The following is a 12,444-nucleotide window of genomic DNA, read 5'->3' as shown; positions in this document are numbered from 1 at the left end:
GATCATGAAGGTCTTTATTATTAGTTAAATCGAGTCCTCTGTGTCTGAAGACTACAGAAAGCACGCTCCTGTAGCCTTTAATAGTGGGAACAGCTAACTTCACTTCTTCTCTCAGATAAAGAAGGAAATCAGCTATCTGGCTCACAGAGGTTGTGGTGGAGGAAATGCCCTTCTTCCTGCACCAGCATCTGAAGACAGCCCACATTCGATTGGTACAGAGCGATTGAGGAGGGCCTCCTTGCGGTGGCAATCGCTTAGCCACAGGTCTTGAAAAACCCCTCGCTCTGGCCAACTTCTTGATAGTCTGAACGCAGTCAGACTCAGAGCGGGGAGGTTTTTGTGGTACCTCTCGAAGTGGGGCTGTCTGAGTAGATCTTTCCTTAAGGGCAGAGTCCTCGGAAAGTCTACCAAGAAGGACATCACCTCTGTGAACCAGTCGGCTGCTGGCCAGAAGGGGGCGATGAGGGTCATCCTCGCTCCTTCCGATGCCGCGAACTTCCTCATTACTTCCCCGAGGATCTTGAGCGGGGGAAAAGCGTAAAGGTCTAGACCCGACCAACTCCAAAGTAGGGCGTCTACTGCCACTGCTCCCGGGTCCAGAACTGGGGAGCAATACAGCGGAAGTCTTTTCGTCCTGGAAGTTGCGAACACGTCCACATGCGGACAACCCCACAGGTTCCACAGCGACTGGCAAACCTCCTGGTGAAGGGTCCACTCCGTCGGCAGAAGCTGTCCTCGTCGACTGAGAAGGTTCGCTCGAACGTTCTGTACTCCTGACACGAACCTTGTCAGGATAGTGACGTCTTGCGCCTTCGCCCATAACAGGAGTTCCTTCGCGATGGCAAACAGAGAAGGCGAGTGGGTTCCCCCTTGATTCCTTAGGTATGCCAGTGCTGTGGTGTTGTCCAAGTTGATCTGAATGACTTTGCTGGAGATTTCCTCCTGGAAGAACCTGAGCGCCAGGTAAATCGCTGATAGCTCTTTCAGATTGATGTGCCAGGACACCTGTTCCCCTCTCCAGGTGCCTGACACTTCTTTCCCTCCTAGTGTTGCTCCCCAACCCGTGGACGACGCGTCGGAAAACAACACTAGGTCGGGGTTCCGAAGCTTGAGAGAAAGCCCTTCTGCAAGCTTCCGTGGATCTGACCACCAACTTAGGTGTTCTTTCACCTCTCTCGTCAACCACAAGATCGCCTCCAGATCTTGTTTGCTCTTCCAATTGTTGGCTAGGAAGAATTGAAGAGGTCTGAGGTGCAACCTTCCCAGAGAAACAAACTTCTCCAGTGAGGAAATGGTCCCCAGCAGACTCATCCATTCCCTCACCGAGCATGTTTCCTTCCCCAGAAAGGTCGCCACTTTTTCTAAGCATTGAAGTTGTCGCCCCTGGGACGGAAAAGCCCGAAAAGCCACTGAGTCCATCTGAATCCCCAGATAGACTAAGGATTGAGAAGGAGTCAGATGTGACTTTTCGAGGTTTACCAGAAGCCCCAGGGACTTCGCTAACGACAAGGTCGTGTGCTGCAGATCCTCCAGACACCGGTCTCGCGATGAAGCTCGAATAAGCCAGTCGTCTAGGTAGAGAGAGATCCTTATCTTCGCAAGATGAAGCAGCCTCGCCACGTTCTTCATCAGAATGGTGAAAACCATCGGCGCTGTGCTCAGACCGAAGCAGAGTGCCCTAAACTGGAATACTTTCCCCTTCAGGACAAATCGCAAGTATTTCCTTGATTGGGGATGGATGGGGACGTGAAAATACGTGTCTTGGAGGTCTAGTGAGACCATCCAATCCCCCGGTCTTAAAGCTGGCAGCACAGATTGAGGTGTCTCCATCTTGAATTTTTTCTTTGTGACGAAGAGGTTTAGGCTGCTGACATCGAGGACGGGTCGCCACCCCCCCGACTGTTTCGGCACTAGGAACAGACGGTTGTAAAAACCTGGAGAATCCAGGTCGAAGACCTGTTCCACAGCTTGCTTCTCGATCATTTGATCTAGCAGATCGAAAAGCAGTTTCTGTTTTTCTCCTCGGTACGAAGGAGACAAATCCTTTGGTGTTGAGGATAGCGGGGGGGGGGGTTGGGGTGGGGTGACTTCATGAACGGAATCCTGTATCCCTTCCTCACGATATCTAGCGACCAAGGGTCGGCCTCTCTCTCTTCCCAGGCTTTCGCGAACAGAAGAAGCCTGGCTCCTACCGGCGGCTGAAGGACTTCCATATCACTTCCTACTCTTTGACGGAGCAGAGGTTTTTCCTCTGGAAGAGCCTCTTCCTCGAGAGGCTGGTTTCGAGGAAGATCCAACTCGAAAGGGCTTCGGTTTCTTGGTAAAAGAAACGCCAGAAGAAGAAGTAGCTGCTGGTCTCCTTGAAGACTGAGCCAGAAGATCTTGCGTTGCTTTCTCCTGAAGGCTCGATGCTATGTCCTTAACCATAGTCTGGGGGAAGAGATGGTCTGAAAACGGAGCGAAGAGCAAGTCCGCCTTTTGCGCTGGAGAGACGGATTTGGCTGTAAAGTTACAGAAGAGTGCTCTCTTCTTGAGAATTCCCGAGCTAAAGTGAGTAGTCAACTCCTCAGAACCATCCCTGACGGCCTTGTCCATGCAAGACAGTACACTGGACAGCTCCCCCAGACTAATGGTATCAGAACTCCTGGGACCGCCTGGCATCCAAAACTCCAAGACACCAGTCGAGAAAGTTGAAGACCTCTAGAGTCCTGAAGAGGCCTTTTAGATGGAAGTCGAACTCGTTATGAGTCCAAGAGACTTTTGATGAAGACAGGAGGGCTCTTCTGGAGGCATCCACAATGCTCCCGAAATCACCCTGAGCAGAGGCTGGCAGTTTAACGCCTACGTTCTCTCCCGTCTCGTACCACATGCCCCCTTTTCCGCAGTCTTGATGGCGGCAAAGCAAAAGAGGACTTGCCTGACGCTTTCCTCTTCTCCATCCAATAGTGGATTTTGCGGAACGCTTGCTTCGTGAAAAGCGACTTCTTCATTTTAACGAATCCTGATGCCTTCGACGCTTTGAATGAAGAAAATTGAGAGGAGTACAAGGGGCTTCAGGTTGAAATGTTTCTCCAAAACTCCGACTGGAGAAGACGCGGTCAAAACTTTGTAGTCCGATGAGACAGGAGCTGGCTGCTGCTCTTCCTCTGCTTCGACGAAATCGTCACTAACTCCCTCTTCAGAAACTGGAGAAGTTGGAGGGAGTACTGAAGAAATTCGACAAACAGGTAGGGTTCCCTCTTCCACCTGTGCTTGCGTTGGTGAGGAACTGGCATCCACAAGCGCGCGCTTGGCGTCCGAAGCCACACGTTTGGCGCCGACAGGTGCGCGCTCGGTATCTACTAGTGTACGCCTGGCGCCCACTGGCGCACACCGAGCGTCCACAAGTGCACGCTTGGCGTCCACTGGCGCGCCCCGAGCGTCCGCCAGCGCGCGCCCGGCGTCCACTGGCGCACGTTTATCATCAACAGGTGCGCGCTTGGCGGCAACAGAAGCACGCTCCACTTGCACAGAAGCGCGCTCAGCGTCCACAGCTCGCTTACGAACATCCGAAAACGTGCGAGCGGGTAAAACCTCATCCTGAGAGCGAGAAACTAACTTCTCACCTCCTCTAGAGAGCCGCTGGGGAGCAGAACGAACTCTAAAGGGAGACTCAAACGGAGAGAGAGGCGAGCGAGGAGAAGGAGAAGGTCTTGACTTCTTCACAGGAAGCCTATCATCCTTCCTACGACGACGCGGAAGAGACTCTCTAGAAGCAAGAACGTCCTGAAGTTGTTGCTGCAGTGACTGAAGCATCCTCTTGGTTGGCGAATCTTCCTGTTCTGGGGAGGGACTGATCCTGTGAGCAGGAGAATGGCGAGGGGACGCCTCCCTCCTCCTCCCAGGCACGGCCTCTTCCCGAACTCTAGAGCGACTGTATCGCTCGAACGAGTTAACCGAATCCAGGTCCGAAGACTCTCTACGCCTTTTCTGCGGCGGGAAAGCGGCGAACGCACTATCAGGAGAAGATCGAAGTTCCGGAGAACTTGGACGTGAAGCGTCACCAACACGCACCGTCCTTTTCAGCGGACGGGAAGCACCATGAGAACTCCACCCTTTACGTGGGGATGAAGCCTCCGAAGACGAAAAACACTCCTTGAGGAGACGTGCACGCGCACGCTCCTTGGCAGTCTGGGGATTTTCATCAGAAACTGCCGAAGGCACGCCAGATCGGTGGGGGTTCCTTGTAACCCTCCTTAGGCTTTCGACATGCTCCCTCCCCGGGTCCTGGGAGTCAAGCAGAGGTCCCGCCTAGAGGCGAAACGAGGCCGATCTGACGCACCCTCCACTACACAAGGGGTATCACTGCACTTCTGCACATCACTTTTGCTCTCAAGAGACAACACTTTCGATTCTAAATTTCGAATCGACTCCAAAATTAAGGACAAAGTATTACCCTCTACTGACACTGTTTCAGGGCCCGGAGGCAACACTACAGGGTTAGGAGAATTAACAGAAGGAGGGTTAACAGGAGAAACAATAATTTCTTGCATACCCGAAACACTCCTGGAGGAAGACCTCCTTAACCTATCCTTTTCTAGTTTCCTAAGATAGGTTTCATACGCCTTCCACTCAGAATCTGTTAACCTTTCACACTCCTTGCAACGGCTTTCATACACACATTCATGCTCCCTGCAACCTTTACATACAGTATGGGGGTCTACTGAAGCTTTCAGTAGCCTACCTCTACAATCAGTCCTAGAACAAAATCTAGCGCTAGCTGTACTAGACCCTGACATTTTATCCAAAGAGAAATCCAAACCAAAATCAATTCAATCCACTAATAACGTGTGCCTAGCCACCGATCTAAGTCAATTAATCCAAAATAGAACCAAAAGGGATACTCAAGTAGCCAAAAGTTTCCAAATCCAGACGGAGGTGCTGTAAACAGATGTTCACAACACCGGCGACAGAAAAATTATGAATAGAAAATGGGAATGGTTCCTGATACCCGCCTCCCAGCGGCGGGAATGGGTACTAACCACCTGACTCCCACTACGTGTCGTAAGTTTTAAATTCTGTCGGTCGTCGGAATTATCAGCTATATATATATCTGACAGGTAAGTTTCATGAACAAATTAACTTTTAAGGGCCACGTTGAATATCAACACCCAAACTTATGGTCACATACACAAAATGACAAAATAAGTACCTTTCCTAATTTTCTTATAAGCTTTTCCCCATACATTGCGATTCTGAGTAGTAAGAAGACCAACTGGGGTTGCCGGGTGAGTGGAGCGTTCAACTACATTCCGCAACTGATGAAGCAACTGGCGAACAGTTAGTGTCTCTCCATTATCCCCATATACATTGATTTTGAAAAACTGCAAGACAAAACAAATGCGTAACAAAATGTGTGGTGAAACTACACATACAAAAATCATACTTATACAAACAATATATTTCCCATTCCTGCAAAACATTAATAAACTATTCCAACTGTCAGTATACACATACAGGTATATGGAAAACTTCATAACAACTGCACTGAAAATATAATATTTTTACTTGAAATGGAAGTGTGACAACAAACTTACATGGTTATTGTGAGCAATAACAATATGCTTTGGAGGGTTGAGTTCCTTTCCAAAAAACTTAATGGAATCCCTTGTCACTCCAGGAATGCGACAGGTTCCCAGTATGTTAAAGTACTGTGACATATCTAACTGATCTTTGCCCATATATTCCACTGGAACAGTTTTCCTGAAATATAAAGAAAATGACATTTTTATAATAAAATAAAAATTGTTATACTTACCCTGTAATTACTGTCCTGAAAGCTGAAAGCTTGAAGGCTACCCAAAATCAATAATAACTCTTCACCGAAATCCAGTGTTGGGCCAACGAATTTGAGAACGCAGCTACCCTCAACTTTCAGTGTTACCCAAACGTCGGCAGAAATAACGAGGTTGTCCGCTAGTAGTTCTGGGTATTCCCGTTAGTGGGTGGGACCAGTTACCTACACTACATATGTGAAGCGTTCCCCATGAATTTTTTAATTTTCAAGCTGCTGCGGCAAGAAATTATTAGCTAAGTAGTTATGTACTAGGTAAGTTACTCATATAAAAATTAAATATCCAGATGACATCCAGTTACTAACAGAAAATCCATCATGATGATATAAAAAATTAAATACAGTTGACCCCAGGTATTCGAGGAGGATGCGTACTGCAACACACCCCGAATACTTGACACCACTCTAAAATCGCTTATAACTGACTACAGGCAGTCCCCTGCTTACGACGGGTTTGGCTTACAACACAAAAAGTTCCAATCTGACAGAAGAAATATGATTCCAAAAACAAAATATTCAATATTTGAAAGTTTTTTATGAAAAATTCAATAAAAATCCAGTTTACATAGTTTTAATACACCCAAAGCATTTAAAGTAAGGTTTTCTTAGGATTTTTTATAGTTTTTTGGCTTATGATGATTTTCGGCTTACGACGTGTCAAAAACGGAACCCCCATCAAAAGCCAGGGACTACCTGAATTTTGCTAATTCAAACACCAAAAAAAATTCTAACAATGCTTATACCTGTGTATTTTAATACGTTTATCACAAAAAATGCACTTAGTCACAAAAATTATATGAAAATACATACAGTAATTAGTGAATATTTTGCTATGAAAAATACAGCGAATCGGCAAATTTTCAGAGAATAATGTGGATATATGTTCCACAGAAAAATCTGCAAATATGTGAAGCCACAAATAGTACGGGGGTCAACTCCACAGCATACATCACCATTATTATAGACATGATTTTCCATTCATGAAGCTGGTCAGGCCATGAAATAGAGTTCTCTTCATTTCTTCTATCCTGCACATTTTCAACTTGAATTTCTTTCTGTCCTATGTCTTCATTTAGTCCTTTTTCTAATATATAAGGACATTATAGACCTTAACAAGACAGGAATTCATGATGAAAGTGCACAAGACACAAGATGAAAACTTAATTTGATTTGTTTTTATGAAATTTAGACTGTCAAGCCAAGCACTGGGGGACTTTTGGCATTTAGCACTTTTGAGGACTTGAATATCTGATGAGAAGAGGCAAAAGTAACACCATCTAAAAACCAACCTAGTAAACAGTTAGTTATGTGCACTGCCAAAATGGGACTCGCTTAATAATATGTTCAGGAGCAGCAAATAACTAGGCTGATTATTTCATACAAAATTATATACACAGAACTGAACATTTCTCATCCTTAGCATACAGAACACAGAACACATTAATCATAATCTAAAAGCGTTAAGGCACTATACATTCAGGAGTCACAAAAGTGATCGTACTGTCTTTTATTACACATAATTCTAAAATTCCTAGAATGATGGCTCTTCCAGTATGCAGGCATTATAGTACACAAAAATGAAAAATTAGAAGTGAACAAAACTACAAATTCTTTCATAAACTTCAGGAAATAACAAAATAATGAACTGCTACATAGAAGAAAATGGACGGATTAGCTTGTGAAACAAATTTTTTATTTTGTTCACATTTCAGAACAAACCCTTCAAGTCAGCCTTCATGAGTCTCAAAATATCACTATGAATTTGTTTAACTTTATAATAAATAAATTTTCAACTTACTCATCGACCATTTTCTTATAATCTAAGGCTCCAACAATCATCTTTGCTGCAAAGCTAAGCTGATCCTCAAGTGTTTTAAACTCTTGTAATGGGAAGACTAAACCTGGAGAGGACCAAACAACAACTGGCCATCGATAGTCAAGATAGGCAGTGTTCATCCACCAATCATACAGCTGAAAAAGAAACCCAAATAACTTCCTTAATCATATCAAGAATATATAAGTAAATAGAAAACAGTTACCTGGCAAAGGTAATAGTAAAACTCTTGTATAGCAGCATGGTCGATAATTTGTAGGTATGTACGTGGTTGCAAGTACATCCTAAAATATTCTACAAACAGAAGGTAGACTGTAACTACATAAGTCTACCTGACTGTCCCTATCTACAATTTCAACCAAAGTTTCTGATGAAGGGTGGGAATGAATAGATAATTAATCTGGCGTCGTGACTACCAGGATCATTGATGCCGAACGAAACCATTTGGGCAAACAATTTGGGGAAAATACACACACAACAACAAGCGCACACACACACATACACACATCATAAAAAACTCTTAAAATTCCACTTCAGTTATTGTACTACAAATAGCACAAAGCCGCTACATAAAAACAATGAACTGTATAAAATCCAGACTTATTGGCAGAGATCCCTCCCAGATCTTTGGAAGATCCAAATTCTTAAAGTTTTAGAACTGGCTAGACTATTGACTACTGGGCTATGATATAACCAAAAGACATAAGACTACATTTCCTAGGTGATACATCCCAACAAAGTTACCAATAATGATAAAACAATGATAGAAGTAACATTGTTTTTAAAATTTGTTCAATAACAAAGCATCTTTATAAGTTTAGTAAGTGTATGCTTTAAAAAATTTATCTTTGACAAGATATGGATAATCATTAATTAATTAGCTTTATTTTTCACCATGTGATAAGAAATTTACTGGAGTTGTCATGAGGGATGAACAGCATGTTTTCTCAGAAAAAATTACAAATTTTTAATCAATTTGTATTTTTCATAGCTAACAAACCTGTGGTCTTAACAAGAGAATAAATCTTCTAGTGCCAGCTGGACAATGGCAAAAAACAATCAAAGATTGTAATGCAAAGAATCTGTAGCATTTGGCAACTCAGGCATACACGAGGTGGAAAGGGGTCACCGACCAAGCATGAACCCTGTGACACACATAGTCTTTCTTTCAACCCAGGATTATCAGAGGGGTGGCTAGAGATGGGCAATAAACGTCAACGCCTCAGGTTTGTTAGCTATAAAAAATACAAATTTATTAAAAATTTGTCATCTGTTAATATGCAGAACAAACCTTCAGTCTTAACAAAAGGATAGACTTATACTTGGAGGGATGTATGAGAATCCTGAACTGACTGGAGGTTCAGCACACCTGACCACCCTTCCCAGAAGTTAAAGTTCTAAAGAAGGGGCTCCAAGCCCATGAGAGAAAAGATACATTGGTATCTAAAAACTCAGCCCACTAGGATCAAACACAATGAGACATGATCCAGATTCATTGCATTCATGGAAGGTAAGAGACGAACTCCATCTGTTCAAGCAACAAACCATGTAGGCCACAAGGACTTTGTCACACTCCTCCCTCCACTTGCTGGAGAGAGGGGTGCATGCTCCTGAGAAGCAAATTTGTATATTGTATGGAATATAAACAAAATAAATGCAACACAGTATGACCACCCACTCACCTGTATCAGACCAGTCCAGCGTATGATGTGTCTATTCTTCAACCCATTTGTAGGAATAAAGAACAGAAAAAGAGAAAGGAGGAGACCAGCCACCTCACTATTCTCTCTTCCACACAATCATCTTAGGTATGATACAAACTGTCCTGCCAGGGGCACTGGATGAGCTACACACCTTGTTGGGCAGCCACCACCAGACCCAAGGAAAAAGTGTCTAAGGACCTGTGGGTAATGTCCTTCAGGTGCAACGAAGTGAAAGTGGTCTGCTGAAGTCAGGAACCAGCATTCAAAAACCTACGAACAGACAAGTTCTTCTTAAAAGCCAGAGAGGAACTCAATTCTCAGATGGCATGTGCTCTTGCATGCACAGTATCCATGACAGAACTTGAAGGTGAGGAGTAGGCATGGTTAATCACCTCAAGAAGCCACAATGAAATGGTTCTAAAACACTTCTTTCTTGACTCGGCCCATGCAAACAAAAAGTCTATGACACCTAGGCCTTCGGTGACAAGTCCTTTTCAGATAGCAATGCCGTGTTCTGACAGGACAAAGCAACAACTCCTGAATATCGTTGTCAACAAACTCATCCAGGGAAGTAATTGAAAACAAGGCAAATCGAAGGGATTTTGGGTCTTAGCCACGAATTCCAGGAAAAATTCGAAAGCCAAAGACCACCAATCCCAGGTGTTCTTAACATCATAACTTGGCCATGAAGGGCTTTAACTCTCTTCTAGGAAGTCAAGGCCAACAGGAAAACTGCCTTGAAAGTCAGTTCCTTCTGACGATCGTTGTAGTGGTTCAAATGGAGCCCGATAAGACTACTCAAAACCAAAGTAAGATCCCACGTAGGAGATCTGAGTTCTCCAGGATAACAGGATTGCTTGAAGCTCTTGAACAACATAAGAAATTTCCCAGGATGAAATGATGTCCATGCCTTTCAGGCATAGAACCAATCCCAAGGGAGCCCTTAAGTCCTTAATAGCAAAGAAAAATAAAAAAATCTGCTATCTGCTGAACATAAGTTCCAAGTGGAGAGAAACCCTGTCAACGACACCAATCACTTACCCTGGTATACAGCTGAGACAACCTCCTGAGGTAGCCGAACATCTGACCAGCTGCTCTACGAGAAGAGCCTCTCACTTGCAAGAGATATTTGACAGACTCCAGCCATGAAGCAATAGGGACCCTACCAACTGGTGGTAGCTCTCCACATGAGGCTGGCAGAGAAGCTGTGCCGTGGGGGAATTTCTCTCGTAACTGCTGACAGAAGAGACAGGTCTGGAAACCACTCTGCCTGGGGCTACAGAGGTGCTACCAAGGTCACCCTGAGATTCTGGGAACTCATTACATATATTCTGTACAGGACTTGATGGATCAGGCAGAATGGGGGGAAGGCATACACCTCTAGTTTGTCCCAAGGGTGCTGAAGGGAGTCCTCCGCCACAGTGAAAGGATTCAGGACCACTGAACAGTAGACCTCTAGCTTCCTGTTGAAGTGCGTGATGAAGAGGTCTAAAAAGGGTCTCCCCCACAGGAGAAACAGCCTGTCTGCTATGTCCTGATGCAGAGACCACTCTGTACCTAGAATTTGACTCCTGATAAAGAGGGGGCAGCGTTAAACACAAATCACCCTGAGCACCTTCTGATACTTCCAAAGATGAAGCAATGTAAGAAAGGAAGGAGACAGGGTATCAACAGAAGATGAAGAAGAGGGAAAAATTCTGAAAGAAGAAGAAGCAGAATCATCCACTTGAGGAGGCAAGAATCCTTCCCAGGAAGGACAAGTTGATATCCTACGATGCTCCCTCTTGTAGAAACTCTTCTACTGAGATACAGACCAGGAACGACATTCTGGGAATGGCACCTACTGCAAGTGGCATAGGGGTCAGTGAAGGAAGAGGCTAAAAACTGTGAACATGGAAATCTTGCAAGGCCTGGACACATGCATTAACTGGGCTGCGACTTCTTGGAGGGACCCATGGTAACACTCAAGCACTCAGAAAGCGAAAAAAGCAGAAAGGAATCACGGGATTAGCAAAAAACCAGCTTGGGAAAGGACAGAGCAAAAGCAAACATTCACTTTCCAAGGCAGCTGAAGAGAGACTAAGTGTGTTGCGGGTTTCATGCGTGGTCAATGATCACTCTTCACTTTGTGTATGCCTGAGTTGCCAGATGACACAGATTCCTTGCATTACAATCTTAACTGGGTTCCAGCTGGCATTTGAAGATTTATCCTATTACTGAGACCAAATGTTTGTTCAGTATATGAACAAACAACTTTTAATTTTTACAAATATATACAGTTAGGGCAAAAAGAGGATACAGTGAGAGACAGACATATTGAGATGTCTGTGCATGAATATTAAGGTATTATTTAGGGGGTGGTCTATGGTTGTGACTTCTGGAAGAAGACTTAGATTTACACTTAATCACCACCATTAGAGATTAATTAGTGGTAGCGCTGTTGTAAGTTGAGGGTGCAGCAATTAATGGCTCTTTCATAATATTTTTCTTGATTATCATGCTGTAGCTCTTTAATAGGCATAAAGAAATCAAACACTGGCTTAAATAAATTGTAGTTGTTCATCCATCAACCCATATTACTGGAAGAACAAAATTCTAAGGGGTGAAGACGCTATCCTGAACAGTATCGGGTTCCCATCCCTGATAGAAATGCTATATTTTTTGGTTTCTCTGGCACATCTCACCACTGCAGTTCCATATTTCTTAGACATAGCACGGGAAGAGATGGGCTCCATTCCATAATTAATAATAATGTCAAAGACAACCATCACTTCCACATGGGAAAGGCATCTCGAGACAATGAATTAGACCATTCTTGCATGAAGCAGACTTAGGGTTGTAAAGACTTTTTATGGGAATGCACTCTAAGACTTTGACGAGTTCAGGGACCTGTCATCCCAGAGAATGCAAAGTGCCTTGTTGGCACATTTGACAAAAGATATATAAATGGATCATTATTAAAATAGTTAACCAGACCACTAAGCTGACTGCCAGCTCTCATAGGGCTGGCACAAAGGTATAATAAATCAATGGGAATAGGCAAGTGATTAATGCAACATGGAAAAAGAGAAAAA

At 44.1% G+C, this 12,444-nt stretch overlaps 1 protein-coding gene across 1 annotated transcript in view; it reads right to left on the bottom strand.

Annotated features, from left to right (window-relative positions):
- LOC135221719 (carnitine O-acetyltransferase-like) overlaps window positions 1–12,444 on the bottom strand; it is a gene marked incomplete in the record, with an annotated part of 119,298 nt that overhangs the window by 27,485 nt on the left and 79,369 nt on the right. Inside the window, 3 exon segments of the mRNA XM_064259503.1 lie at window positions 5,192–5,363; window positions 5,577–5,742; window positions 7,632–7,804. Of these exon segments, the coding sequence (XP_064115573.1) occupies window positions 5,192–5,363; window positions 5,577–5,742; window positions 7,632–7,804 (511 nt within the window).

The sequence above is a fragment of the Macrobrachium nipponense genome, chromosome 3, assembly GCF_015104395.2.
Source record: "Macrobrachium nipponense isolate FS-2020 chromosome 3, ASM1510439v2, whole genome shotgun sequence".
In the NCBI taxonomy this organism is placed as follows: domain Eukaryota; kingdom Metazoa; phylum Arthropoda; class Malacostraca; order Decapoda; family Palaemonidae; genus Macrobrachium; species Macrobrachium nipponense.
The sequence above is the reverse complement of the archived record's forward strand: the minus strand, read 5'-3'. Positions and strand labels throughout refer to the sequence as shown.